This window comes from Amblyomma mixtum, chromosome 3 (genome assembly GCF_055824585.1).
Source record: "Amblyomma mixtum isolate Tamu chromosome 3, ASM5582458v1, whole genome shotgun sequence".
Taxonomy (NCBI): Eukaryota; Metazoa; Arthropoda; class Arachnida; order Ixodida; family Ixodidae; genus Amblyomma; species Amblyomma mixtum.
In genome coordinates this window covers 73,042,115-73,069,128 of record NC_143014.1, presented here as the reverse complement: position 1 = coordinate 73,069,128, position 27,014 = coordinate 73,042,115, and the positions used below count along the sequence as shown (strand labels likewise).

At 50.3% G+C, this 27,014-nt stretch overlaps 2 protein-coding genes across 5 annotated transcripts in view; both read left to right on the top strand.

The window, feature by feature from the left end:
* LOC149350591 (LIM domain-binding protein 2-like) overlaps positions 1 to 27,014 on the top strand; it is a 252,569-nt gene that overhangs the window by 155,809 nt on the left and 69,746 nt on the right. The gene's annotated exons all lie outside the window — the stretch shown is intronic.
* LOC149350592 (uncharacterized) lies at positions 861 to 15,646 on the top strand. Its single transcript, XM_089583257.1, has 2 exons — positions 861 to 4,328; positions 15,609 to 15,646. Exons 1-2 carry the CDS (start codon positions 938 to 940, stop codon positions 15,644 to 15,646), a joined length of 3,429 nt encoding a protein of 1,142 aa, XP_089439383.1. The 5' UTR covers positions 861 to 937.

The window sequence follows — 27,014 nt, the reverse complement described above, 5'->3', positions numbered from 1 at the left end:
CCCCAGGCCTGCTGTCATGGACCACACACGGGACCCAGGTGACAGCTGATTCCATTTACCGAGCCCTTCCCGGTCGGAGTACAGAACCATAAAGAAGGGGTTGAAGTTTTAGCAAAAACAGACCGCCTTTCCGAAGTCTCTTCAAGTGTCGCCGCCGGCGCCGCCGCCGCGGGGAGACCGACGTTATCTTCCCCAATTGCTGTGAGCGTGCCGGGGGAACAAAGGGCTTCGTTTGCTGTGGCTCTTTGGCGTGCCAGGCATCGCGACGAGCTGGCGGGCATCGTCCGAACATATCCAAGGACAAAGGACCACTTACTGGCCTTTTCGTGACCTCTTTGTTCCGGCCTCGAGCGGCGGGTGTCATCTCAGGAACAACAGCTGTCGAGACCCACGGAACCTTCGGCTAGCCAGAAACCATCACCTACCGCAGTCGCCGCTTCCTCGACGGCACCTTCTTTCCCTCGGATTCAACATGTGATGGGGGCGTGACCCTAAGTGCTGTGTTGTGTTTGTGCGCACAAGTGAAAGCTCTAGGCCCCTCCCACTCCGGCGTGGGCGTCCTCAACCTAGGGAATTTGGGGAACCAGAGGTGTATAAAAGTCGACAACGAATGCGGCAGAATCGTCTCTCACTTCTCTTCACTCATCCTGTAAAATGATGTAAATAAACCAATTCTCCTCTCGCCATCTACCTCTTCGCTCAGCGGCTCTCCTGTCCTGAACCCTCAACTCCAACAACTGGCTGGCAGCGCTTGGGATGGACCGGGTGACATCGCTCTGCGTGTATGGGTGAGCGCTTTGTCTTTGCTCTAAGATTCACCAGGCTTTAAACTCTGGGTTAAAAGTTTGAACTGCTGGAAATCGGGTGTCTGTAGCACAGTGGTAGTTTGCACAGAACCATTAGTGAGCAGACAGGGCCACCATTTAGGGCAGCGATCATGGACCTCAGGAAGGTAGTCAAGGACGAGCTGCTGCTGTTGTGTGAAGAGTTGGGATTGGAAGTGGAGGAAGGAATGAAGAAAGTAGAAATCATAAAAACAATCAAAAATTGTGAGGCGGACGAAGAAGATATCCAAATTGCGTGGGAAATGGCCAAAAAAGAGTTAGAAAGGCAACAAGCAGAAAAAAAGAAATCAGAGGATGAAAAAAAAGAAAAGGAAGCCGCAGAAAAAAAGAAATCAGAGGATGAAAAAAAAGAAAAGGAAGCCGCAGAACAGAGACAGCTGAAAATGATGGAGCTCCAAATCGAAAGCCAGCGTCTGGCAGCCCAAAATGGGGGAGCAGGCATTGTTGATCGATTAAACAGGGTGGAACCTCACCGTATAGACAATTGGATGTATCCCTACAAAATGGGCGAAGACATCGGTCTGTACCTAGTTAACTATGAAAGGGCTTGCCAAAAGAGCAAAATCGCCGAAAACTTGTGGTCACAGCGCCTGCTAGGCCTTTTACCTTGCGAGGCGGCTAATGTGATCGCCAGGCTAAGCGAACAGGATGCGGAAAGCTATGAAAAAGTGAAATCGGCTCTACTGAAGAAATACCGCCTTTCAGAGGAGGCGTTTCGGCAGCGCTTTAGGGAAGCAACAAAAAAAAGCAGCGAGGATTATGCGGAGTTTGCGTACACATTGAAAAGCTATTTAGTGGAGTGGCTTAAGGGGGCAGGCGTGTACGAAAGTAAGGACAAGGTGGTCGAGTGCGTCTGCCTGGAACAGTTTTTCCGCAGCATCCCGCCGTCCGTAAAATTCTGGGTGCAGGACAAGGAAAAGGTAGAGACTGTTGAGCGAGCAGCTCAACTCGCTGACGAATTCTCGGTACGGAGAAAGGCGAGTGCGGAGGAAGGGCAGTCGGAAAAAGGAAGTACCTCGAGAAAGTATTTTTCCTCAAGAAGGCCGGCTCTAAATGGAAACGCGGGGCAGGGTGCAACGCAGAGAAAGGTTGCCGAAAAGGCCCCAGAGAAAAGCGGTCAAACGAAGGACGATGGGGTAGAAAAGGCGCGGAAAAGGGAGTTCGAGGCCAGGCAACCGTTGCGGTGCTACAACTGCCAAGAACCAGGGCATATCGCCGCGAGATGTAGAAACCCGCGAGTGGTGTTTTCCTACATAAACGGTAGCGATGAAAACCTTGAACTTCTTCGCCCCTACCTTCATGAGTTAGAGGTAAACGGCAAGCCGTGTAAAGTGCTCAGGGATAGCGCAGCTACGATGGATGTAGTGCACCCATCCTATGTTGTGCCTGAAGATTTCACGGGAGAAGTAACGTGGATTAAACAGGTGTTGGAGGAGCACAGTGTTTGCTTGCCTATGGCAAGGGTTGAAATTTCAGGTCCGTTTGGGAAACTGGTGACGGAGGCAGCCGTCTCAAGTACTCTTCCGCTGGAATATCCTTATCTGTTCTCAAATCGGTCTGACCGACTGTTGCGTGAGAGAGGACAGCTCTTTGGAGAAGGAAGAGTACAGGCGCTAACGCGCTCGAAAACCCGCCAGCTCGCAGCTCAGTTAACACAGGACCTGGGACAGAGCGAGGGGGAAATCGGAGCACAACCTGAAATCGAGGAGCCAACGTTAATGGCTGAACAAGTGGACGAGGTTGTCCCTAGATCGGGCAACGTAAGCGCAGCTGCAGCGCCAAGGGAACCGCAGGAAACAGAGTCCGCCGGGGCGTCGGTATTGTCCCCTACTTCGCGCGGCTTTGAGCGGCTGTTGGAAGTTGACAGAGAGATGCTAAAGGCAGAGCAGAAGAGCGATCCTAGTTTGGGGCGCCTGCATGCTAACGCGGAAGAGGGCGTGGCTAGGCGTAACATCACGTTACTCGAGAAAGGTGGACTGCTTTACAGGCACTACCGAGATCGCAAAGGCAGGACTTTTGATCAGCTAGTAATTCCCGAAAAATACCGGGCTGACCTTCTGAGTTTGTGTCATGGGAACAGCTGGTCGGGACACTTGGGGATCAAAAAAACGAAAGAGCGACTTTTAATGGAGTGCTACTGGCCAGGGTGCTTCAAAGACGTTGAGAAGTACGTGAAGTCGTGTGACGCATGTCAACGAGTCGGGAAACCAGGGGACAAATGGAAAGCTCCACTGAAATTGGTTCCACTGATCACTGAACCATTTCGGCGGTTAGTAATCGACACGGTAGGGCCCCTACCCCAAACGAAATCGGGATACAAGTATATCCTTACTATGCTGTGTCCAGCAACAAAATTTCCCGAAGCAGTCCCCCTCAAAGAACAAAGCTCTTCCGAAATAGTGGACGCTTTGCTCAGTACCTTTGCACGAATCGGTTTTCCCGCGGAAATTCAGGCTGACCAGGGAACCGTGTTCACCAGCGCCTTAACGACCACCTTTTTAAAGAGGTGCGGTATCAAGCTTATACACAGTTCGGTATACCATCCCCAGTCGAACAGTGTCGAAAAAATGCACTCCGTGCTCAAAAGGGTCCTGCGCGCGTTGTGCTATGAACGAAAAACAGACTGGGAGAGCTGTTTGCCGGCAACGCTGTTCGCGCTTAGAACAGTTCCCCATGAGGCGACCGGGTTCACACCCGCTGAACTTGTGTATGGGAGAGCCCTACGTTCTCCTCTCCGGATTTTGCGAGAATTCTGGGAGGGAACGGGCGAAAGCCAAACAGTCGTGAGTTACGTGTTGGAATTGCTCGACCGACTTAGTTCTACGCGTGCTCTCGTAGAAGAAAACCTGAAAGCGGCGCAGCAGGGGGCAAAGCTATATTATGACCGAAATGCAAGGCAACGAACATTTCAGGCGGGCGATAAGGTCATGATTTTGCGACCATCCAGGAAAAACAAGATGGAAGTGCAGTGGGAGGGGCCGGTGGAAGTTCAGCACAGGCTGTCGGAAACCAACTACGCCCTGAAAAAGCCCGGAAAGAGAAATGAGGTCACCATCTATCACTGTAATTTGATGAAACCTTATGTAGGAAGGGAGGAGGTTGTAAATATGATGTTAAACATGCCCGACGAAGTACATGCTGATCTACCTGAGATAGGGAAAGACAGCGATGCGGAATGTGGCGTCGAGGAGATTCTTGCGCGTTCCGCGAGGACCGATGTGCTAAAAGAGGGGCAGCTAAATGACCTTAAGGGACTTTTAAGTGAATTCAAGGGAATGTTTAGCAGTCGACCAGGAAAAACGGACCTGATAACTCATGACATCGAGCTTACCTCCACTGAACCAATCAGGTCAAAACCTTATCGAATGTCACCACGTCAACGTCAGATCATGGAGGCAGAAATTAAGCGAATGCTTGAGATCGGGGTCATCGAACCAACTGAAAGTGATTACACTTCCCCCATGATCCTCGTTGAAGTACCAGGTAAAGAGCCTCGTCCATGCGTGGACTATAGAAAACTGAATGGAATCACCAGAGACCAGCTCTATCCGATTCCTAATATTGAGGAGAGAGTGGAGCGCGTAAGTGGGGCCCAGTTCATCTCTACGTTGGATCTTGTGAGGGGATATTGGCAGGTCCCTCTCTCAGATGCCTCGAGCCGCTACGCCGCCTTCATTTCGCCGATTGGGACTTTCAGACCTCTCGTTTTAAGTTTTGGCCTCAAGAACGCGCCGTATAGCTTCTCGAAATTGATGGATATTGTGCTTAAAGACATGGAAAGCTTTGCGGTCCCATACTTAGACGATGTAGCGATATTTTCCGACAGCTGGGAGGAGCATATCTCGCACCTGAGGAGCGTGTTGGCTAGGTTGCGGGACGCTGGCCTTACACTGAAGGCTGAGAAATGTAGTTTTTGTTGTTCCCAAGTTACCTACCTTGGACACATTGTAGGACGAGGAACGCGGCAGCCTTCAGAACTAAAAATTAAGCCCATAGCTGACTTTCCAACGCCTCGGACAAAGAAAGACATCCGCTCTTTTCTGGGGCTGGTTGGGTATTATCAGAGGTACATTCCTCGCTATTCTCAACGAGCAAGCGCACTGACAGATGCACTGCGGAAGGGAGAGCCCGAAAAGGTTTTTTGGGATGAGCCGAAAGAGAGCGCCTTTCAGGAGCTAAAAAAAGTGCTAATTTCACGGCCCGTACTACGGACGCCTGACTACACTAAAGAGTTTGTAGTTCAGTGCGACGCTAGTGATAGGGGGATGGGTGTTGTATTGAGTCAGGTCGGGAAAGACAATGAAGAGCATCCCATCCTGTACGCAAGCCGGAAACTGACGCTGCGGGAGGAAGCTTACAGCGCCTCAGAAAAGGAATGCGCATGCTTAGTCTGGGCAGCACAAAAATTGTCATGCTACATATACGGGTCGAAATTCGTTTTTGAGACGGATCACTGCCCACTCACGTGGCTGCGGCAGATGTCTCAAAAGAACGGACGCTTGCTGCGGTGGAGCCTCATCCTTCAGGAATACAACTTCTCTGTGAGGTATAAGAGAGGAAAAATGAATGGCAATGCCGATGGGTTAAGCAGGCTATTCTGAAGGGCCAAAGTAAAAGAAGGTCCTCCTGTTTTTATAAGTATCTGGGAATTACTAGCGGACCTATGTATGTTTTTTATATGTATGTTTTTTATATGTATGTTTACTCTTTCCATTTCACGCACGGCTCTGACTTGGTTGTTGCCCAAGGGTCAATGATGCTATCACTTAATGGCGAAATCACTTGGAACCATAAATTTGTTAGGTTGCCATGTTTGTCGTGATAAGCCTGGTGGGTCATGGGCAGAGTGAGTGCTTGCGCGTCGTGTGGGGCTTTGTTGCTGGGGCCGGAACGGCCGCTGTTTGCCATTGTGAGAGGTTTGGGGGGGGATTTATTTGGTGCTCGCAGAAAAGAGCAGGACTTCCCATTCCCAAGTCAAGCCCATCTCGCCTCGGCAAGGGATTGCTACCACTAGCCGATCGAGATTTTCCTGGCCGCGGAGGAGCTGTTAAGGTCCTAGTACACGGGCCTGGAAAGACTACTTCCCGACGTGTGTCATCGGGAAGCCAGATGCGGTGTCAGGGTCGAAGAACGCGGGTCTGGGAGAAATTGCCACCAAACGTGGATCGTCGTTAAGCAAGGTACGGCGAAGGCTAAGCAGCGGCGGAAGCAGCCAGCACACATATGTCTCCTGGGTGGCTGAGAGAACCTGCTTTCTACTCGGCGACCGTTGCCCCAGGCCTGCTGTCATGGACCACACACGGGACCCAGGTGACAGCTGATTCCATTTACCGAGCCCTTCCCGGTCGGAGTACAGAACCATAAAGAAGGGGTTGAAGTTTTAGCAAAAACAGACCGCCTTTCCGAAGTCTCTTCAAGTGTCGCCGCCGGCGCCGCCGCCGCGGGGAGACCGACGTTATCTTCCCCAATTGCTGTGAGCGTGCCGGGGGAACAAAGGGCTTCGTTTGCTGTGGCTCTTTGGCGTGCCAGGCATCGCGACGAGCTGGCGGGCATCGTCCGAACATATCCAAGGACAAAGGACCACTTACTGGCCTTTTCGTGACCTCTTTGTTCCGGCCTCGAGCGGCGGGTGTCATCTCAGGAACAACAGCTGTCGAGACCCACGGAACCTTCGGCTAGCCAGAAACCATCACCTACCGCAGTCGCCGCTTCCTCGACGGCACCTTCTTTCCCTCGGATTCAACATGTGATGGGGGCGTGACCCTAAGTGCTGTGTTGTGTTTGTGCGCACAAGTGAAAGCTCTAGGCCCCTCCCACTCCGGCGTGGGCGTCCTCAACCTAGGGAATTTGGGGAACCAGAGGTGTATAAAAGTCGACAACGAATGCGGCAGAATCGTCTCTCACTTCTCTTCACTCATCCTGTAAAATGATGTAAATAAACCAATTCTCCTCTCGCCATCTACCTCTTCGCTCAGCGGCTCTCCTGTCCTGAACCCTCAACTCCAACACCGGATAATCCGGAATTTTTGTCCAAACTTCTGGACAAAGCTCTAGAGAAACATTTGTTGTTTCGTGATGTAGGCGGCTAGAAGTAATTTCTGCCAGTTTGGGCACCGATCTGACATGGTGAATTCTGGAATGTGCAGATTGGTCTCCAGCCTTGTGTGTGCGGGTTGAAATATCCGTTGTGTGCGCGCATGTGTGCGTGCTGGTGTACTGACCGGACAGCCGGCGCATGTGTGCGTGTTGGTGGACTGACCGGACAGCCGACGTACGTGTGTGTGCGTGCGTATGTACTTTTGTTGTTGGACACCTTGGCTGAACTTTAATGTCCCACTGACAACAAGTGTCTGTGTGACATTCTTGGTTGGGAGGAGTGAAGTTCGCGGTGCCGTGTTTTGTTTGCCGCATCCGGTCGCTTTATGGGAATGCCCATTAAGTCCTTTTTCTTAGGCCCTCCGCACAACCGCACAGAAAGGGGTCAGTGAACCCAGCGGGAGAAGGGAGGCGCCGAATGGCGGGGGATTACAGGAGACGTCAAACTCCCCTCATGGACGGAGTCGTTAGGCGGCATCCTGTGTGCACGTGTGTACGGCGAGGCTGACCCGCGTCACAGTGCGTGGCTCTTTGTACCATGTCTGCAGCGGCATGCTTTGACATATTGTCACGCTAGCTGCAGGCATGAGTTGCGACGACGAGTTGAAATTGATGAGTTGAAATGGCGTTCCTCGAACTTGGCGGCAACCGGACGTTGGGAAAGCGAGTGTTCGCGAAGCTCGCAGCGGGAAAGCATAATTATCTGAAATCGTGATGGTGGAAAGTGTGCATATGTGTACAGTGTCGCGATGAGTTACCTTCTTTCCCCAATCATTCATTGGTTGTGTTATTATTTCCCCAATTGCTGATTGGTGGTATTTTCCTTTCCCCAATAAGTTATTGGGTGGATGTTTGTATAGTACTTGATTGGTTATTCTCCCACCGAGGGCGGGGACATGGGATTTAAAACCCGCTGCTTCGGCAGGACCGAGGGCTGGTTTCGTCACCTAGAACTGCGAGCCAGTCAAGTGTAAATATGTTTTCTCCTTGCTTGTATCCTCCTTTGTGCTTTTAATTGTTATAAAAGTTTAACCTCTCCAGAAGTGTCCTCGTGCAATGTGATTGAGCAAAACGAATCTTCAAGACGTCAAGAATCCTACAACAATCATCATTAACTAAATTTCCCTCTACGAGATCAAGAGGGGGAATCCAACTGGAGGGTTGATGAAAAGTAGAAGCAGCATTTTCTCATCTGTGTGAATTATCCTTTTTCTAAACACGCAGATCTCTGCATGTCGGCTTTTTGTTTATTATTGCAAAGAGCCTTAATTTGGGCCTGAAAGGATTAAGTGCATGCGCTTGGCTGCAGTCAGCCCTCCTTTCGTCTCATGGAATTCAGCTTTAAAACATCTGGAATGTTGTAAAGGTTAAGACAGTCAGCGTAAGCTGTATTGGAACCCATTGTTCAAAAAAAAAAAAAAAGGGCGCGAAGCATGTGCTTTGAGACATGCATCCCTGACATTTCCATTTCATGCTCCCGATTCCCGGAGGCCGACGCGCGGGCGGCGATGTGTGTGACGGTGGCGCGTCGAAATTGATTGCCGCCCTCGTTTAGCTCCTCAGCCTAGCACTTCTGTACATTCATTTCAATGCGAGTAAGGGTGTCGCGTCAGATTTCCACGCATGCACCGAGAAGATCCTTGCGCGGTATCGCGTGGCAGGGTAAGGTGTCTCTGCGAGGCGCCGTTGTCATTCGATATCGCAGCGCAACACTATAGCACATTGGAAGGTGCGCTGCAAGCCGCTCTTCTCTTGATTTTCTTGTTACCTGCTCGTTTCGTACTTTGCGCTGCTTTTTTTTTTGTTTTAGACAGTATGATCGGCATGTGAAAGCAAACCGAGGTCAATGTTATCGAGGAACTGACCGCTTTCGGGCATTTAACGAACTATCGGTGGCTGCATAATAGTAGTGCCACGTACTGTTGACGTATTTCGTTACCAAACAAACAAAAAAAGAGGGAGGGGGATTATCAGTGCATTTCGCTGCTAATTAGCCTAAATGGTGTGGCCACGCTTCTCTCCGTGACGTCGGTCAGTGTTCGTTTGTAAATTCGTTTGGTTTGGTTTATGGGGTTCAACGTCCCAAAGCGACTCAGGCTATGAGGGACGCCGTAGTGAAGGCTCCGTTTGTAAATGGACGTTCTGTTCGTGTCTTGGTATGTACGTCTACGTTCCTTGCCTAAAAGGTGTGTTTAAGGAGCGCACATTACTGAGCTGCCCTTGCCCTTGGAATACCAGTGAGGCAAAGTGGTATAAAGACTGCATTTGTCCCTTTCTCCGTAGTGTTGTTGCCGCCGGCTCGCAATAACGGGAACCTTCGGCCAGTCGGGTGAACGAAGACGCGTCAGAACCCAGTTACAGAATTCTGAGAAATTTTTGTCGCGCCGATGGTATGGCTCCAGGAATCCCGGGAGGCTTATTCTTTACTATTTCTCGCCGAAATTTCTGTCACTCTCACCCGCAGGCACACCGCTTTGCGAACACTGTCGCGTGCCATTCGCTGTAAGCCGTGACCGAACTCTGGGCGCGTTCATTTGGCGGGGTGACAGGGTTTGCACTCAACTGCACTGCGGCTCATTCGCGGCCACGATTGAGACACGAGCCGGAGACCGTGACGAAAAGGTGGCGAAGTCGGTGGCGACGCTATAAATACTGGCCGCTGGAAAGCGCGAGCGTTCGTCGTGACGCAAAAAAAAAAAAAAACGCTTGTGAATGTTAGCACCTGCGCAGAGCTCGCGGGGACGCGGGCCCTCTTCGCGGTGATGTCGCATCCGCTGCGATTGCTTCAGAAACGTTCGGTTGCACTCCTGAAGAGGCAGTCTCGCTTATCCGTCGTGATAGGAAACCCTTCCCTCTGTCCACTCCTAAGAAACGGGCCTTGACGCGTGCGATCCTGTTACGCTGTGTAGAGGCACGTACTACGTGCACCGGATTCTGGAATCTGCGCTGATATTCCGCTAAATTCGGTGATGCTCTGAAGCATAGCGTAGCTGTATCCAGAAATTCCTAAGCCACTGCTTGCATGAACGCAGCAAGTTGTGCGACTTTCTTGTTAACTGTGCAGAATGTTTGCTAAAAGTGGCTTAGGGCCACGTGCTTTCTTTCTTTCTACTTCTTTTTTTCCCCCCTCCCTGAAATTTCCCTCCTACCCTTCTCAGGTATACCTGTAGACGCAGCGCCGTGTGTAGAGAGATTCCTTTTGCGCCGTGGGCTCTTGTTCACATTCCGTTATCCTGACTGCGTTATTCCGTGCATGCGTCCAGGTAAAGCCATTTAACACACATTCTCGCGCTTTGGTATCAGTACCGTTGGTTGACTTTTCTCTGCTTCCGCCAGGGTGGCTTAGTGACTGTGGCGTTCGGATGCTCAGCCGAAGGTCGTGGGATAGAATCTCAGCCGCGGCGACCTGATTTCGATGGAGGTAAAATACACGAAAAACGCCCGTGCGCTCTGTGATGTCAGTGCACGTTAAAGAACCCGTGCAGGTGGTCTAAATGTATCCGTAGCCCTCCACTATGCGGCGTCCATCACAGCCCACATGCGGCCTTGCAATGTTAAACCCTGCCTACTACATATGCCATGCCCCCCCCCCCCCCCCCCCCCTTTTTTTTTAAGCCGCCGCGGTGGCTCAGCGGCTATGGTGCTCGGCTGCTGACCCAAAAGACGCGGGTTCGATCCCGGCCGCGGCGGCTAGAATTTCTTTGGAGGAGAAATTCTAGAGGCCCGTGTACTATGCGATGTCAGTGCACGTTAAAGAACCCCAGGTGGTCGAAATTTCCGGAGCCCTCCACTACGGCGTCTCTCATAGCCTTAGTCGCTTTGGAACGTTAAGCCCCATAAACCAAACCAACCAACCTTTTTTTTAATTTTTTTTTTTTGCTATTGATGACAATGTTCGTTTAGTAGGTGAAGGCAGAAGCAGCGGCCAGCGACGGCGCTAAACGAGAGCCAAGCATTTGACACAGCGCTGGCTCGTCGATGTGCCTTCGTTCGGCAGTTTCGTTTTCAACGGCCGCGAAACCCGTTTGCGCCACGGTCGCCTCAGCTTCGAGCCACCAACGTGCATTTTACGGCGCCGTTCTTTCTTTTTAATTTCTTTTCTCGGGTACTCGTACCACATGTGGATAAGACATCGCTTTTTTTGTTGGAAACGTACCACACGAGCGTGCAACGTGCTCGCGGTTCGGTTTCGTCAAGTTTAGGAGAGCCGCGATGGAACGTTCGAACGCCAAAGTATGCTCCGTTGCGGCGAATTGCAGCGCCACGCTTTCGTGCTTCGAGAACGTGGTCTAGTGCGCCATTCCAACCACGCGCGAATCGAAAGAGCGCCTGCTCTCTCCCTGCCTCATTTGATCGGTGAGCAACACTTTAGAGCGAAGTTCGCTTACGTGTGCGCTTTTTTTTTTCGCGCTTTTTAACTGGCAGGTAAGTACCACATACCCTATCCAAGCGTTGGCCATCGGTTTCTTCAGCCCCCCGTCGCCGCAGTGTGTCGAAATGCGTTTCTTTGCTGAAACGCCTGCTCTTTAATTGATTTCCTCCCTTCCATTTGCTTAGTCTATTGCAAAGATGGCTATATTGATGGGCCAGCGATCTGCCAACGTTAGTGTATTGCATATTTCCAATCGTGCAGATTCAAAGGCTCACCTCATTGAGCTCTATCTATTCATGAGCAGTATATTTTGCCTACTTGAACCCATCTGCAGTCAGTGTTCTCGAGATTGTGCAATTCATCAAGGTATAAGGAGAAGTATGCCATGCAACTAGACCTACATTTGTCAAAACTAGCCGGCTGCTGAAATTCCGAGAGCCTGACCATAGTGAGAGCTTGGAGTAATGTTGATAAAATATGGGACATCATCATAATAAGCATAATTAGGTCTAGCAGAGTGGTTTGTTGGGCGAGTTGGTTTACCATATTGAAATATACCTGCGCTTAAAAGACACGGACTGAAAGATAGAGACACACACACACAGCGCTGGACTTACAACTGAATTTTTATTCGGGAAACACTGCTCTTTATACACACCAGCAGCTGATAAAATTGGAAGATGGTAACACCCGGATGATAAAAAATCGACAAACTGTCTCGTCACATGTCCAATCCTACCTTCCCTTTTGCAAAAATACCCTTTCCTTTGATAGTAGTGAAAGGGACGTGCTACTCACGCATGCAACCCCACTGTCCGCTATGCTCATGGCTTCAATTATTTCACGCGCCGTTTGGTCACGGTTCCTGCTCGCCCCGGCTACGGGAGGTCGGGGGTTCGATTCCCCCGGCCGCCAGTCCACCCAGCCGGTCAATCCAATGGGAACAGGCGGGCCCCCGGCCTAGCGCTCGGCTTTTCAGGGGTGCACCGCGTGGGAAGGACAGCCTGCGCCGCAAAATTCCCGTTTTTAGTGGTCTTTAATCACCTTGACGGTATTTACGACTCTGCTGTGCAAGAGCTACTTGCTGTTTTTAGTAAAACCCTTAACCCACTAATAATCACATATGAAGAAATGAGCGAAGGCACGATACGCTTCCTCGATATCAAGCTGTCACTGGCGCCTGATGGGACATTTTGGATGTACCAGCCTAGAGGTAACAAAGGTTTGCTTCCGTTCAGCTCTGCACATTCGAAATTAGTGAAGAGGGCAATCGTGAGGTTATGTTTTCAAAATGCGTTGAAGAAATCTTGCCCGGAATTAGTCAAAGAAAGTTTTGAGCAGCAGGTGGTGAGGCTAAAGGAAGCAGGTTATCCGGATCAGGTTTTGGTGTCGGTGGCAAAAAGCCTACTCAAGAAATCTGGCAGAAAGGGTACGGTGCCTAGCAAGGAGGGAGAAAAACAAAAGGAGATAACGGTGGTGATTCCGTACATTCATGGGGTGTCCCATAATCTTAAAAGAATTGCTTCGAAAGTAAAAACTAGGGTCGTTTTTTCAGCCCCGGAAAAATTGGAAAACTTATGCAAAATAGTAACGTACCCAGAAAGAAAAGCTAAGGGGTGTAAAAAGAAACACAAAGTCCCCATGGTCGCATGCGCAGAAGGAGTGGTATGCAGGTTGCCGCTGACATGTGGCAAAGCATATGTAGGCCAAACGGGGCGATGTTTCAACGAGCGGCTCCGTGAACATCGGAAGAACATGGAACGGAAAGGCGATGGGAATTTGGGTGTTCATTGTCAAGAGTGTAAATGTGTACCTTCCTATAACGAGACGAAGATAGTAAGCAGGAACCGTGACCAAACGGCGCGTGAAATAATTGAAGCCATGAGCATAGCGGACAGTGGGGTTGCATGCGTGAGTAGCACGTCCCTTTCACTACTATCAAAGGAAAGGGCATTTTTGCAAAAGGGAAGGTAGGACTGGACATGTGACGAGACAGTTTGTCGATTTTTTATCATCCGGGTGTTACCATCTTCCAATTTTATCAGCTGCTGGTGTGTATAAAGAGCAGTGTTTCCCGAATAAAAATTCAGTTGTAAGTCCAGCGCTGTGTGTGTGTGTCTCTATCTTTCAGTCCGTGTCTTTTAAGCGCAGGTATATTTCAATAATTAGGTCTACTGCAGTATAAAGGCCTCTCCCAGTGATCTCTGTTAGCCCTGTCCTGCGCCAGCCGCAGCCATTTTATCCCTGCACACATCTATAATCTCATCAGTCCATCTGACTCTGCCACCTTAAACTGCGCTTGCCTTCTCCTGGAATATACTCCTTTACAGTCGGTTATCTTCTCTTCGCATTACATGACCTGCCCATGCCCATTCCTCTTGATCTCAGCTAGGATATCATTAGCTCGAGTTTGTTCCCTGACCCATTTGCTCTCTTCCTGTCTCTCAATCGTTACACTATTCATTTTCCTTTCCGTAGCTCGCTGCGCTCCTCATCTTGAGTGCAACCCTTTTCGTTATACCCGAAGATATTAATATAACATATTTTCCTCTTGAGCGATACCATTCGCTACATTCCGCCTTTTCTCCAAACCCAACACGGGCATCCCAAACCCAACACGGTATAACATAACACAGTACACCGCGGACCATGGTCCATTGTTACCAACTACTGTTTTTTTTTTTTTTATGTTGCATCCTACTATAGTTCATTTTAGTCTCTGTTCGGGCACTTCCACATCCACTTCTGTTCTGCCGTTCGTGGAAGAGCCTATTCGTGATCCGTAAATTTCGTTCTGCAAACTCTACTAGAACTTATATAACCATAGTCCCGCACTGCCTAGTCGCCTGCCTGCTTCTTCCCTTCCTGGGCATTGAAGTCGCTCACCAGTACAGTGTACTGTGTTTTTACATTACTCGTTGCCGATTTGACGCCTTCTTCTAATCATTCATTTATATCATCATTTTTCATTTTCATTTAATTTATTTTACCCTCATGGCTTTCGCATTGCATCATCATGACTAGATGCAGGTGCGCTTGTACTGCGTCCACTTTAATTGTATCTCTTGTTAAGCTTAATCACGATGACTGCCACCCTCTGAAGAATTCGTCGATATTTCTAACTGTATCCTTAGTGGTGAGAAATCCTACACTTAGTTCTCGCCTGCGCGGCGAACCGCGGTAGCGTAGTACGCGCCCACCCCCTTAAATAATACTGTGCATGCATAATACTGTGCATCGTCATTTTCAGAAGAGCTGCAGTCAACACACTACTTCCAACTCATTTATTTAGTGAAAACCGTATGCGCTTTATGCGCATCCTCAAGCACTGGAGTGACCAGAGCAGCAAGGATACATATGAAAGATTGCTAAGTCATATTAAGTTGTGCTAAGAAAGGCAAGCTGTTTTCCCTGTAATGAAAGAGACGGTGAACCCAAAACAGAGCCTCAAAACAGAGATTGGCCGTGAATTTCGAAACCAACGCTTTTTTTAGTCACCTTTTTTAAGCAAGTTGTTTACGCTTTGCAGTATTCTTGATAAATGCAACAGTCTCGAAATTACAGAGGTATACATTAAACCAGTGCCGTCGCAACAGAAGATAACGCGTATAGTGTTCTTTTGCGATGCCAATAACGTCAGCCCTGTGAAGGCAGAGCAAGTGTTTATTATATCTCTTAGCTTGTTTCTGTTTATTTTTCACCTGCATGCTTTGAAACACCCTTATATGAAGCGAGGCGAAAGCGCTGCAGCTGTTTTCCAGTAACTCAAACGCATCGTCACCGCCTTTTGACGACGATTACTGTTCCGCACCGCATGTACCGTCCCTTGGTGCGCATGATGGAGTCTTGGCTCGCGTCACTTCGAGCTGGGGGAAGCGAGTTTCCCCAACGGAGTCTCTCAACTAAGTGTTCGTGCGGATTGACTGGCTAATCCAGGTCACAAGCACGCTGCGTACGTTTTTTTTTTCTTTTTTTCGGCTGGTAGTGTCCCACGGAGCGTAAAGGACGGCTGCTTTTTAGGTGCCATTCGTTTCACCCGTGTCGCTGTTTCCCTGCGCCTGCACGGAAAAAGCATGCGGAAGGACCGCAACGAGTGGGCAGGTTGTCGGGGGAGAGAAAGGAAACGGAAGCGACTAAGTTTGGTGGTTTTACTTCGAATTAGCGCCCTGTTCACAAAACGGTATGGCCGTGCTTCACAAGACGCTGCCTTGTTACTGTAAATGGGTTGATTAGCACGGGGAATGCCGTATGTGCGCTTTTCTCTGTGTTGGTTTAAATTTGCCGCGCTGCGACAGTGGAGCGGCCAACGCAGAGGTTCCGGACAGGGCGCTGAGGAGCGTCTGATATCGGCTGTTGGCCAAGGCAGCATGCATCCCGCGGAGACAAAGACGAGCGCTGCGTAAAGAGCGCCGAGCGGAAGACGGACGCGTCTTTGCGCTTTGTCCCGCTTGTTCGCGGCCGCTGCTTGTGGCACGTTTTTCACCGTTGCCTTCGCGCGAGCGTCGCTGTAGTCGCGTACTTTATCGGGCCTCATCCTCGGCGAGGCCTCCCCCCTCCCCCGCTTTTGGCTCTGTTTTTCTTCCCGGGCGTCGGGAGAAGCGCGGGGTTGTTGGCGCCAAGCGGCAGAAAGCAAAAAGAAAATGCGCGTTCCAAGCGAACAAAAGTTTGCTCCTTGTTTCCAAAAGACCCTTCCGCCGGCCGTGCCGCGTTCCGTCCTCCTCCTCGCGCATTGGTTTGTTTGCTTTCTGCCGAGAGCTAGCGCGAACCGGCGCGCGCACACACACGCACGCACGGACGCACACGCGCGCGCGCGCCCGCCCGCGTCACAGCCGCGGAGCGATGCGCGACCGCGGAGCGGCGGTGCTCCTCAACTCGCTGTCGCCCTCTGCCGTCTTGAAAGCTCTGCAGCACTACTCGCATTTCGTTTCTGCTTCTATGGCCGCGAAGGCAACATCTCTCAGTGCCGTCAACCTCCTCGTTTACAACGTAATGGGAGGCTCATTTATTGAGGGTTCATGCAATATGAAATGTGATGCGTAGTATCAGAGGCTTTGGGGTTGTGTACACATCCGTCTAGCTTTCAGCAGTCTCGGCAAAATAACTGGCTGTCGTCTGTCAGGGCGTTGAAATCGCTTCGGTCGCTATTCCATGTGGAGGGGTATTTCAGGGAAGTTGGGTCAACAGCACCACACGCCCTATTCTTGCTTACGTCGCTGTAAATTTAACGAGCTCCACAAAGCGTGCTGGCATGTTGGAGTCAGTGCAAAGAGGCGTTTTTCGTGCTTTTCTTTCTCCATTCCTCTGCATCATCAACTAGTCGGAATTACGACATCAGACTGTGCTATGGCTACCTCTCTCCGCATGACGTCTCATAACTTCGCGCAGTGTTAGATGAAAACATTTTTGTTGCTGGACGGTCGTAAACAGGGCCATGAGAGCTTTGTTATTGTGCCCGCGGCTCGTCGTTGCGTGATGGAAACTACTTATCGAGACTTATTGGCGCTGAGGCTATTTACGCCGCAATTCGCAAACCTAGCTTCTAAATTAGGGCACTGCCAACGCTGGACGTTCAGGCTTGTCCCGCTGTCACCACGTATCGTCATTTTAGAGGTGTTCACATGATTACGCCATGTGGTGTCTCCCGTACAATTTCGCTGTTGAACAAAATTCTGTCTCTATTCCGAAATTATCTGCGCTCTGGCTCCACAGGCGCCGCCTGTGGAGCCACACCTATCACAGCGCCGCCTCTATCACAGTTACCTGTGATAGAGGGTCGGAATAATCAGTCAAAAATGAATCGTTACAGTATACGGGCTCTTTAAAGGCAGGCGCAGCGAAGAAAAACGTTTCGGCGTCGCCAACACACGTGCCGCTGAAATAACACGCACAGTGAGCTCGTTCAGACCTTCGGAGATCTGGGTAGGCCGTCGTCCTTCCCCATTTTCATTTACTTGCCCTTAACCATTTTTGGTTAATAAAAACCTGTCTGTAATATATACCAGGTGTTTCAGCGAACACTTTCAAAAATTTTCAAATATAGGCTTCTTGGGGTAAAAATATGGTTTTTGCGGCATAGTATTTCTAGTGTTGACGGACACTAGAAAACCGGTGATCGTCTTAAGTAGTAGTCTGGTTAACTAATTTTTAATAATTAGCTTTTTAACTAGTAGAGATAGGCGCGTAGTTGCAATTAGAGATTTGTAGCCACTGGTTAGTAATAGGCACATCCGTTTCTAGAATTTCGAAAACGCGATTACCCGGGGCGCTCTGGCTGGACAAAATTTGGCTTTTTCGACTAGTTACGTGCACTGGAGGCGTTGCTTTTCCTGCATGCTTTCGAAAACGCATGTATTTTCGCCCCACGCAGCCATATTTTGTCGAGCTACAGGGTCGAGGGTAATCGCGTTTTCGAAGATCTAAGAACTGATATGGCTATTACTAACGTCCGGCTACAAATCTCTAATTGCAACTAGCTGCCTAACTCTATTAGTTAAACAGTTAATTATTAAAGATTAGTTAACCAGCTTACTATTTAAGACGATTCACCGGTTTTCTTGTTTCCGCCAACATGGGTAATACTATGCCGCAAAAGCCATATTTTTATCCCAAAAAGCCTATTCTTGAAAAATTTTGAAAATGTTCGCAGAAACACCCAGTATATTTTTTTCCAAAGATTGTTAACTGTTCTGGCATAGTTCATTTACCTTATGATGAGATTCCCCGTCGTTGGCTGGCGGGGTAGGGGCTTTACTCATATTTTCTTTCGAAAAGTCAGTTCGCTTGACGGAGTTACAGAAATTGCGCGCTCATTTTACTGTAATGACTGTCGTTGTCGTAGGCAAGGCAGCTCACACTTGTTGCGCGCAGCACGCGATCAACCCCGCCTGCTTCGTTATCGTGTTAAATGTATTGGTCGGCGAAGCGGACGCAGGCGTATGTAAACGATGGTTTATCGGTACATTAATAGTGATTATCGCTTTCAGTGAGATACAGCCTGTGGGTGACGTCCTTTGTCTGCGTAAATCACTTGCCGCACCTCAGCGTATCCGCCAGTTGCATAGTACGTACAGTTACGGACAAAAGTTCACGGGATGTGTTTTCGCGGCGTTTCCCCGATGCCCAGACACCTGGTATTAATTTGGTTATATGGTTTTTGTGGTGTTTAGCGTCCCTAGGCGACTTAGGCTACGAGGGACGCCGTAGTGGAGGGCTCCGGATAATTTCGACCGCCTGGGGTTCTTTATTGTGCACTGACATCGCACAGTACACGGGCCTCTATATAGCATTTCGCCTCCCGAAATGTGACCGCCGCGGCAGGGATCGAACCCGCGTTTCGGGTCAGGAGTTGAGCACCATATCAACTAAGCCACCGCTGCAACACTCTGCTGGTATTCGTTAAAGGAGTAGGCCAGGCATGCTCCTTCATATTTCCATTCTTTTTCATTGAACTGGTTTTTGAGTGAATGAGCGAGTGAGAGTGTGTTTATGGTTTATGGGCGTTTAACGTCCCAAATCGGCTCAGGCTATGAGGGACGCCGTAGTGAAGGGCTCCGGATATTTCGACCGCCTCGGTTTGGTTTTTTACCGTGCACTGACATCGGGCTTATACAGAATTTCGCCTCCATCGAAATTCGACCGCCGCGGCCTCGATCGACCCCGTGCCTTTCGGTGAAGACTTCACATATTCTTCAAACCCCTATTGATACCATTTCACTTTCTTCATTCCACCACTGTCCTGCTAGACGTTGTCGAGCTGTTCAACTTTTTGGCCAAACTACCTTCATACCGGGGCGCTCAGCCTGCAAAACAATGACTGCTTTTCTAGCGTTTAACGTCCCAAAGCGATTCGGGCTATAAGGGACACCATGGTGGAAGGCTCCGGATAATTTCACCTCATGCCCTGACATCATGCAGTACACTGGCCTCTAGCATTCCGGCTCCATCGCAATGTGACCGCCGCAGCCGGGATCGAACCCGCGTCTCTCGGGTCAGCAGCCGAGCACCATGACCGCTAAGCCATCGCATCGGTTGCATGTTTGTGTGCCTGTGCGCCGCAGACTTATTTGGACAGTACAGTCGAGTGCATCGCGTCTTCGCTGCATCTGGCTCTTCATCGTTAACTTTTTAAACTGCAGTTCAAAGTGCACTGAATATAGAACGACGCGTTTAGAAAATGCGCGCTGTGAGTACGCCCGCTTTGAGTTTTCTTTTCTTGTTCCACTTTTTGCTATTACCGAAATTTTATTCGCGCAGTTCACCGCATAGTGGTCCACCTGTTGCTTGCCCTTCCCTATCGTATGAAAAAAAGAAAAAAAAAAGAATGAAATGAAAAATTGAAATGAAAATGATGATACTTTAATGAAAAAAAAACTGAATTTAGCCGGTGTTTAAAAATCGCTGGAATGCTACTCTGCGTGGAGAAGGGAATTTGGGAGATAACGACGGAAGGAGAGCGGTGCGTAAAAGTCAAAATGAAAGAAATAAAAAGGGGAGAAGATAAAATTCGGCCATTAAATGCGTACTACGGTGCATCGACGGCTAATCATGTAACGTGTGAAATGATCAAGTGCGTAGTCCGACATATGAGTGAACAAAGTTCAGTGCGTGAAGAATGCAAGAGGTGAGGGTAACATGCAAGGTTAAACTAGAGCTTGCCAGGATGTCCAGCGTCATTTAAATCTGCAAAAAAAAGTTCATTTCATGTCTCCGTTGCCAATGGCAGGCTAAGGGGCCTAAAACTCTGTCCATTTTCAGAGGCACTGGGGAGAGCTTCTCCATGCAACATTTGCAGGGCACTCAAGCAGGATATGTTCCACAATTTCGATCTAGCCCTAGTTGTCACAAAGCGGACTGTTCGTTTGACCGAAACGGTATCGCAAGCTGTTTGTAAATGAGAGCGTTCAGGCGAAGTCGCTGGAAAAGTGTTTCCAGATGGCGAGGAATTCTGGCTGGGTGCCTTGATCTGAGATGTGAGTCGGTTGAGTAAAGAAACTCGTAGTGATGTTTCGGCAAGGTCCAGAGCCGATAAATTTCTTCGGAAGCAAATCTTTTAGGCATTTGGGATGCACCAGATTTCGTGAAGAAAATCCGGATGTATCTCCGATGTTGGTGGCCTCTACGGGCCGTTTCATCTGCTCCTTCACTGGCCAGAATGCCACAGTGTGCTGGCATCCACTGAAATGTTATGCAGTGGCCTGCGGCAATAGCCAGATGATGTCCGATGTCAAGGGAAACGAGCTTATGATTGGTTTTCTTCAGCAGGTTGGATTGGATCTGCAGATATGCTTTGGAGTCGGTAGGTAATCCATCGGGCGGGGGGTTCAGGCGCAGGATATCGGAAACAGCTTCTTTAATGCCGTGAAGCTCAGCTGTCGTAGAGGATGTCTTCCGCTGCAGCCTGTAAGAAAGGACATGGTTTGTTGAAGGCACATAAAGGCCACATGAAGAAGTTTCTTGAGTAGTTGATCCGTCAGTGAAGATATGGGTATGCTGCGTATATTCCTAGGTTAATTAGGCGAGAGTAGCTTGTACAAGCGCTGCCTGTGGCATGCGGCTCTTTGCATTCACACGTGGAACAAATTTCTTCACCTTTAGAGGCGAGACTGTCCAGGGGGGAACAGTCAGAGGTAGTAGTTTCTATGTCTGATAAATAGTAGGGAGCGGCAGGAGCTGCGCAGCTTGTCCAAAGCCAGAGCTAGTGAATTAGGTGGACACGGTGTAGGAAGTGCTTCTTCCCCTGGAGGACATGGCGGAGATGGGTACGCATAATTTCCTGGGAGGCAATCACATCTAGCGGTAGACAGCCTGCTATCGCTACTGTTTTTGATGCTGAGAAGCCCTTTGGGAGGCCAAGGCATGTCCGCAGGCAGTTGTTACGCGCGGCCTCGAAAACCTTCTTGCTTGTTAAAGGTAATCTTTGAAGCACCGGTAGACAGTAGCGCAAAGTTCTTTCAACCTAGGCTTTTCCAAGCAGAACCATTGATCGGCAGTTGTCGCACCACCGTGTCTCCGCCATAATCCTGAAAACCTGCGATGCTGCAGTGACCCTGCTGTCGGGAACCCCTATAGGTCATTGGTTTCCATTGTGCTATGTAAATTTTCTTGCTGCTCACTAACTCAACTAAGCATGAACTTTATTGTTTTTGACCTTTCTGTCCTTTAGCTCGAAAGTTCACTGAGATCTCGTAGGGTTAAGGGTTGATTCTTCCAGAAATCGATCCCTGCTCTCCGCCGCATTCCCGACCTTAGGCTAAGCTCGGCACCAGCCATATGGCATGCTGCAATGGGTGACTTGTAGCATTCTCTGGCGTTTCCTTTCACTGCGTCATTAAACCGCGATAGCCAGTTAGCCAAAATTTTTCGCTTCTGCAAATTCCGCTGTAGTTCGCGTTGTTGCAGTAGCAGACGTGGTTGCACATGGTGTATTGGAGGCCCCCGAAGTCGACTCAAGTCACGTTCTGCGGATAACAAGCGACTAGCCGTGTAGCTTGATGGAAACCGGCGCGGTTCCGCTCCGCGCAACGCTGCGACCGCGGCCGGCGGCGGGAGAGGGTGCTGCCCCGGCGGGGAGCGCCTCTCGGCGGCCGCCCCCGCGCGCAGTGGACGCGCCCGCGGTGTGGCTCCCTCTTCTTTCCTGCCCTCTCTCTCGCTGCCCGCGTGCTGCTGCAACTTTAGGTCGGCTTCGATCCGCTTCCTCGCGAGCGCGTCTCCCCCCATCCCCCCCCCGGCTCTCGCTCGCAAACTTGCTTTAGACTCACCCAGCGGCCCTTAGCGCGGGCGTGGGCGCTGCGGCGCACGTGGACCCTCCCGCACGCCGGGGGCGGCCGCGAAAAGCGCTGCCGCGCGCGCGCTTAGCGCTGGGGAAGATGGAACGACGGATGCCCAGAGGTTGGGGACCGGTGGAGAGACTGTCTGCAGCAGCATCGGGGGCTGACGGGGAAAGGAAAGCTCTCTGGATCGATGCGCTTTCGTGTCCGACTGTCGAGTCGAACGCACTGGCTGCACGGAAATGTGGCTACCTGGCCTGGAGAGCAGAAAAAGAGGGGAAAGGTTAAAAAGACGAAAAGTTTGATTCAAGAGTACGTTTAGAAGCGCCGGCCGCTGGAGAGGTGTAAAAATATAGGGAGGCGGAAGCGGTCGACGTGATTGTCGGCAGCGTTATGTCTGCCGAGCACGTGGCGCCTGTCCGCAGCTGGATGTTTTGACGCAGACCGGAAGGGCCGGCAATTCATGGCCGTCAGCGTCGCGCGCGCGTGCCACTTTCTCGGCTTTCTGCAGCCAATACACCTGAGGAGCATTTTAATGCCTGCCCCAGGGGGGGCCGCTCCTTGTCGGCCGTCGGACGAACGCGCCTGTCGTGAATTACCGGGGGTTGTTTCTGATTGGCAATGCGCTGACAGGTGGCTGTCGAAAAACATATGCAAATATGCAGAGGAAGGTCGGCTGCGAGAGGAGCGCCTGCGTAATGTATAGCCTTGCTCATGACGCCGCAGTCATCTTGCGTCTTATTTAAAGCAAGATTGTTCATAATTCGGAAAGCTTGTCTCGTGCACCGTAAATGTGTAAAACTTGGCTACAACAGCAGCATGCATTTGTGCCTTGCGTGCGTATCAGTGGGTTGCAGCGCCCTGTCCAACGTAGCGCCAGTATTTTGGCGTGGTCTCCACCCGCCAGCATGCATTGCTCTCAAGTACACGCTCACCAAAGGCTTGCACTGCCTTCCATCCTCCTCGTCGACATTCGTTATGAGCTGTCAGTTTCAATCTTGGGTTTCTGTGCTCTAAGGAGTGGACAGAGAACAGCGAGGAAAACTCATCGCGCGTCGACGTAGTCAGTATTCGGCACGACGAGACTCGGGGCTTAATTTCATTTCGTAAACATATGCTGACTCACTGGCGCTCGTTGCTCGGCGAGTTTCGCAAACCGCGAGGCTAAAAACGGCATTCGGAAGGTTCTGCTGTTGATCTCGAGCTCGCAGTTTCATGATTTTGCGCAAGATGCTAATCTGAACCCTCGGTCTCCGTCAAAATGCGTCGTATGCCGGCTTTCTTTCCGCGTTGTCTGGGAGTGCGGCTGTAGCTGTTACTGCGTGAAAAATGCGCAACCGGTGGCAGTTATGTAACAAGTTGAAAATTGAAGGGCTGCATCTTTGACCATCGATTGGTCTCTGGCGCGACATTAACTGTTTAAGCGGCTCCCGCGTTTTGTGAGCTTTTATGGTGCATCTGCGTGAAAAATTCTGGTTCCTTCTTTGCTTTGCTCGATATATTATACTGAGTTTGAGTTCCAGCTGTGCTGTTTCTTATTACTGCTTTTTGTGTGTTTGTGTGTGTGTTTGAAAGAGCGGGAGGGGGCTGTGCTTTCACTTTTAACAGAACATTTGCGTTCAGGATACACCTGGCGAACGACGGAATGATCCATGCTTCTCTTGGGGTGGGTTGGGAGGGGTTAGGTGCCCTGAACGTACTAAATATGCCCACGCTGCTGTACAAAATTACTACTGTTGTAGGTTACAGATATCTTACGCATCAATTTTAGTTTGAACCGTACCGCTGTAGATTTCTTACTAACTTTTCTTCTTCTTACTTTTCTTACTACTTCTTCTTCTTACTTTTTTTTAATTATGGGGTACGCCGCAAATGCGGCTTGAGGTCTTTATGGAATCTTTAAAAATATAAATGATTTATTGCTTATTTACTTGTTCTAGTTAAGCACGTTGACGGGTGCTAGTTTTTCTGTGATGCTTTTTAAATGAGTCAAGCTGTGATTAGCTCAAATATCTCTAAATGGTAAATTCGTTTTTTTTTTCGTGGCAGCAGCACCTTTACCTCTTTCCTTGTTTTATTTTTATTTTGCACGTGTGTGAATATGTAGGGGACGCCAGAGGCTTGGCAACTGCCCTGTTCGAGAAGCTGAAAGACGTTCGTGGCATGTGGGACGATGTGGCGCTGGTGACAACTATGAACTTAACGTCAAACAGAGCCCGACGGAGCTTTCTTTCAGTGGCATTTCGTCTGAAGTGCTCGTTGCAGTTAGTTTTTAAATTATACACAGTTCAGGGTCGGTTAATTCTGCTTGGCTAAGGAGCAAGGAAACTCAAGTTGCGTTCTGTACTGCCTGTACTGCTGGTAATTGTGCCGTTCATAGGGAAGCTGAAATTATTGAAGAAAATAATTGGCGGGGTGTTTAAATTGCCGGATTTAAAGCGGCTGTGAAAGGGGGTCTCAACAAAGATGCGGCATGCCTATAGGATGCTAAAGGACGCAGCGTCACACATGTCCTCCGGCAAAAATTTTTTGATACGTTTTGTGGAAGCTGAGTTATTTGCAGTCAAAATTTGAATTTCCGACTCTTCGCGCGTTTCCCTCTCCTCTCGTCACTTTTTTAGCACGCTGAAATGTCGATCCGCCGGCTCCACACACTCGGCCCCTCCGCCGACGCGCGTGGGAATTCTCCAGGGGGCGGAGTCAGCGCCTCCTAAACTGGTTTGGCGTCGACGGCGCTGGCGCGGCGAACCAATGCTGGCATTCCGCTGCTGACGCTAAGAGCGCTACATGACGCAATGCGCGCGGATTAGGGCGAAAGCGCGGCACCGCTGGAAGCGGGAATTCTTAAAATCGTATCGTAAATTCTTCGCTCGCTTTTGAGGTCTTGTACGCGGCATGGACGCTCGGTAGCCTGTACTCTACATATTGCAAGCATTCTATAGCCAACCTCAACAACTCCGTTCTGGGATCCTGTAATGTTGTAGTGATAGCTACACTACGCCAGCCGCTGCGCGCTGAGCCGTGGCACCACCGCTCCGCCAGCTGTGCGCATGCGCGAGGTGACATCATAGCCCGCGGCTGGTGTGCGCGCCTCGCCGTTGCGCCGACAGGCGCGTTCACACTTGCCCAAAAATCCGGCAAGCGAAGCGAACTCGGCCGCTTTTGACGCCGAGCGAGGTGAAAAGCGGCGCGGCGAGGCCGATCGGTCCAGACCGATTTCCACCGCGCAGCGACAAACATGGCGACGCCCTTCGAAGCCGGACCTTAATTCTCGTTGTTGCTGCCTTTTTCAGCGCGTTCACTGGCCATAATTGGGGCACCGCTCTTTCGCTTCGTCTCACCTCACCTCTTAAGAAAATGTATGTGATAAATTTGCTTTATATTTTTATTCAGAGTGACGAATCTGCCGCTTCTAGGCTTAAGAGTCTGTTTGTTGACAGTAATGGTTCCCGTCCTGACAACTAGATGGCGCCACTACAGGCTGAGTTTATTTTTGCGTCTGTGCTAGCATACGCTGAACTAAAGGTTGGAATGCGCCTGCGTTTAACGTAACTAAGCATGTATACGCTTATGGTACGTAGACAGCGTAAACTTATGCTCTTTTATCGCTATATCTGTGTATGCCGCCAGCAGCGACGTGGTGTGGAAGAGCGAGAAACAGCAGCGGCGCGGCGGTTCCGCCTCTCCCGGGCGTCAACAGATGAGAACAGGTACTAGTTTTTGCGCCGGATTTTTGGGCAAGTGTGAACGCGCCTGACGGTGGAGCAAACGCCGCCCGCCTCGTCAATTGTGCGCATGCGCGGAGTGACGTCAGAGCACGCAAATGGTGTGCGCGCTGCGCGCCTACATTACGCTAGCATTTCGAGCCTTCAGCGTGGCGGCGCCGTGGCTGGTCACGTGCGCTCGGAGCAGCTGCCGGCGAAACCGAGTGAGGGAGGAGTGGAGAAGGGGAGAGAGTGAATCTACGTCCAGGGACGAAGATGAAGGACAGGACCGTCCAACGAAACGGAGCGGCGGAAGACTGACTGCAATTCGGCTGAGCGAGTTCCACTCGGCCAGCTGTAGCTCTCGCGTCACTCCAGGTTTAACCAGAGCTAAACCACAGCCAGTTTTTTGAGGCTGCTCATCATCTCTCGTTTACTTAACTAATCCTCGTCTTAGTCTCGTCAGAAACGACTCCGTTTTGACATTCCGCAATGTCTTTGGGCTGATGCCCTGTCATGTGGAGTGAAATACCTGGGAATTTTCGCCCTTGATCGACGTTTTTAAAGGTCTTGTTCTCCGTATACGGGTATTTCACTCCACATGATAGGTCATGAGCCCAAAGAAGTCGTTGCGGAATATATATATATATTGTTAAAGATGAGGTAGCATGGTCGGGCGCCGGAGAGAGAAAGAAGGACGTCGGGGACGAGGATGCGGGAAAAGACATGGAGAGAAGACTTTATACAACAAAATTTACATTATTTACAAGGGAGCTCGGTAACGAGACGCTCACTGCTGGAACGCTGCATGGGGAGAGCACATGATGAGACCATCTGATGAAAAGCCCCTCGGCCGTACCGCTGCCGAGGTTTTAAAGTGTTCCCTTTCCCTAGGTTCCCTAGATGGGGGCCGGGCCTGCCGAGGAAGGAAGTTCTCTCTGTGGCACCAATCACACACACACACACTCCTCAGGGATCACGCCGCCGTCACGTGTTGGGAGGTGCAGACGCTGGAATGTCCACGAGCGGCGTTCCCGCGCATTTCATGCGTTCGAACGTGCGTTCGCACTCGGTGTAGGGGAAACGCTCGCTCAAAACTTCATCCGGGCAGACGGACGCGGCTTCCTGCGGGCAATCCAGGCGCTCACCCAACGCGCGTCTCGGGGCCAGTCGGCGTTCCGCTGCAGCCATGCCGTTTTCTTCCCCACGACGAAGGCGAAACGTAACAATA

What these genes read in the sequence shown, in the direction of transcription:
- LOC149350592 (XM_089583257.1), top strand. Translation starts at nt 938, where the DNA reads ATGGACCTCAGGAAGGTAGTCAAGGACGAGCTGCTGCTGTTGTGTGAA. An exon ending in GATCCTCGTTGAAGTACCAG is followed by an intron (nt 4,329 to 15,608) that starts GTAAAGAGCCTC and finishes GCGCTGCGACAG; the next exon opens with TGGAGCGGCCAACGCAGAGG.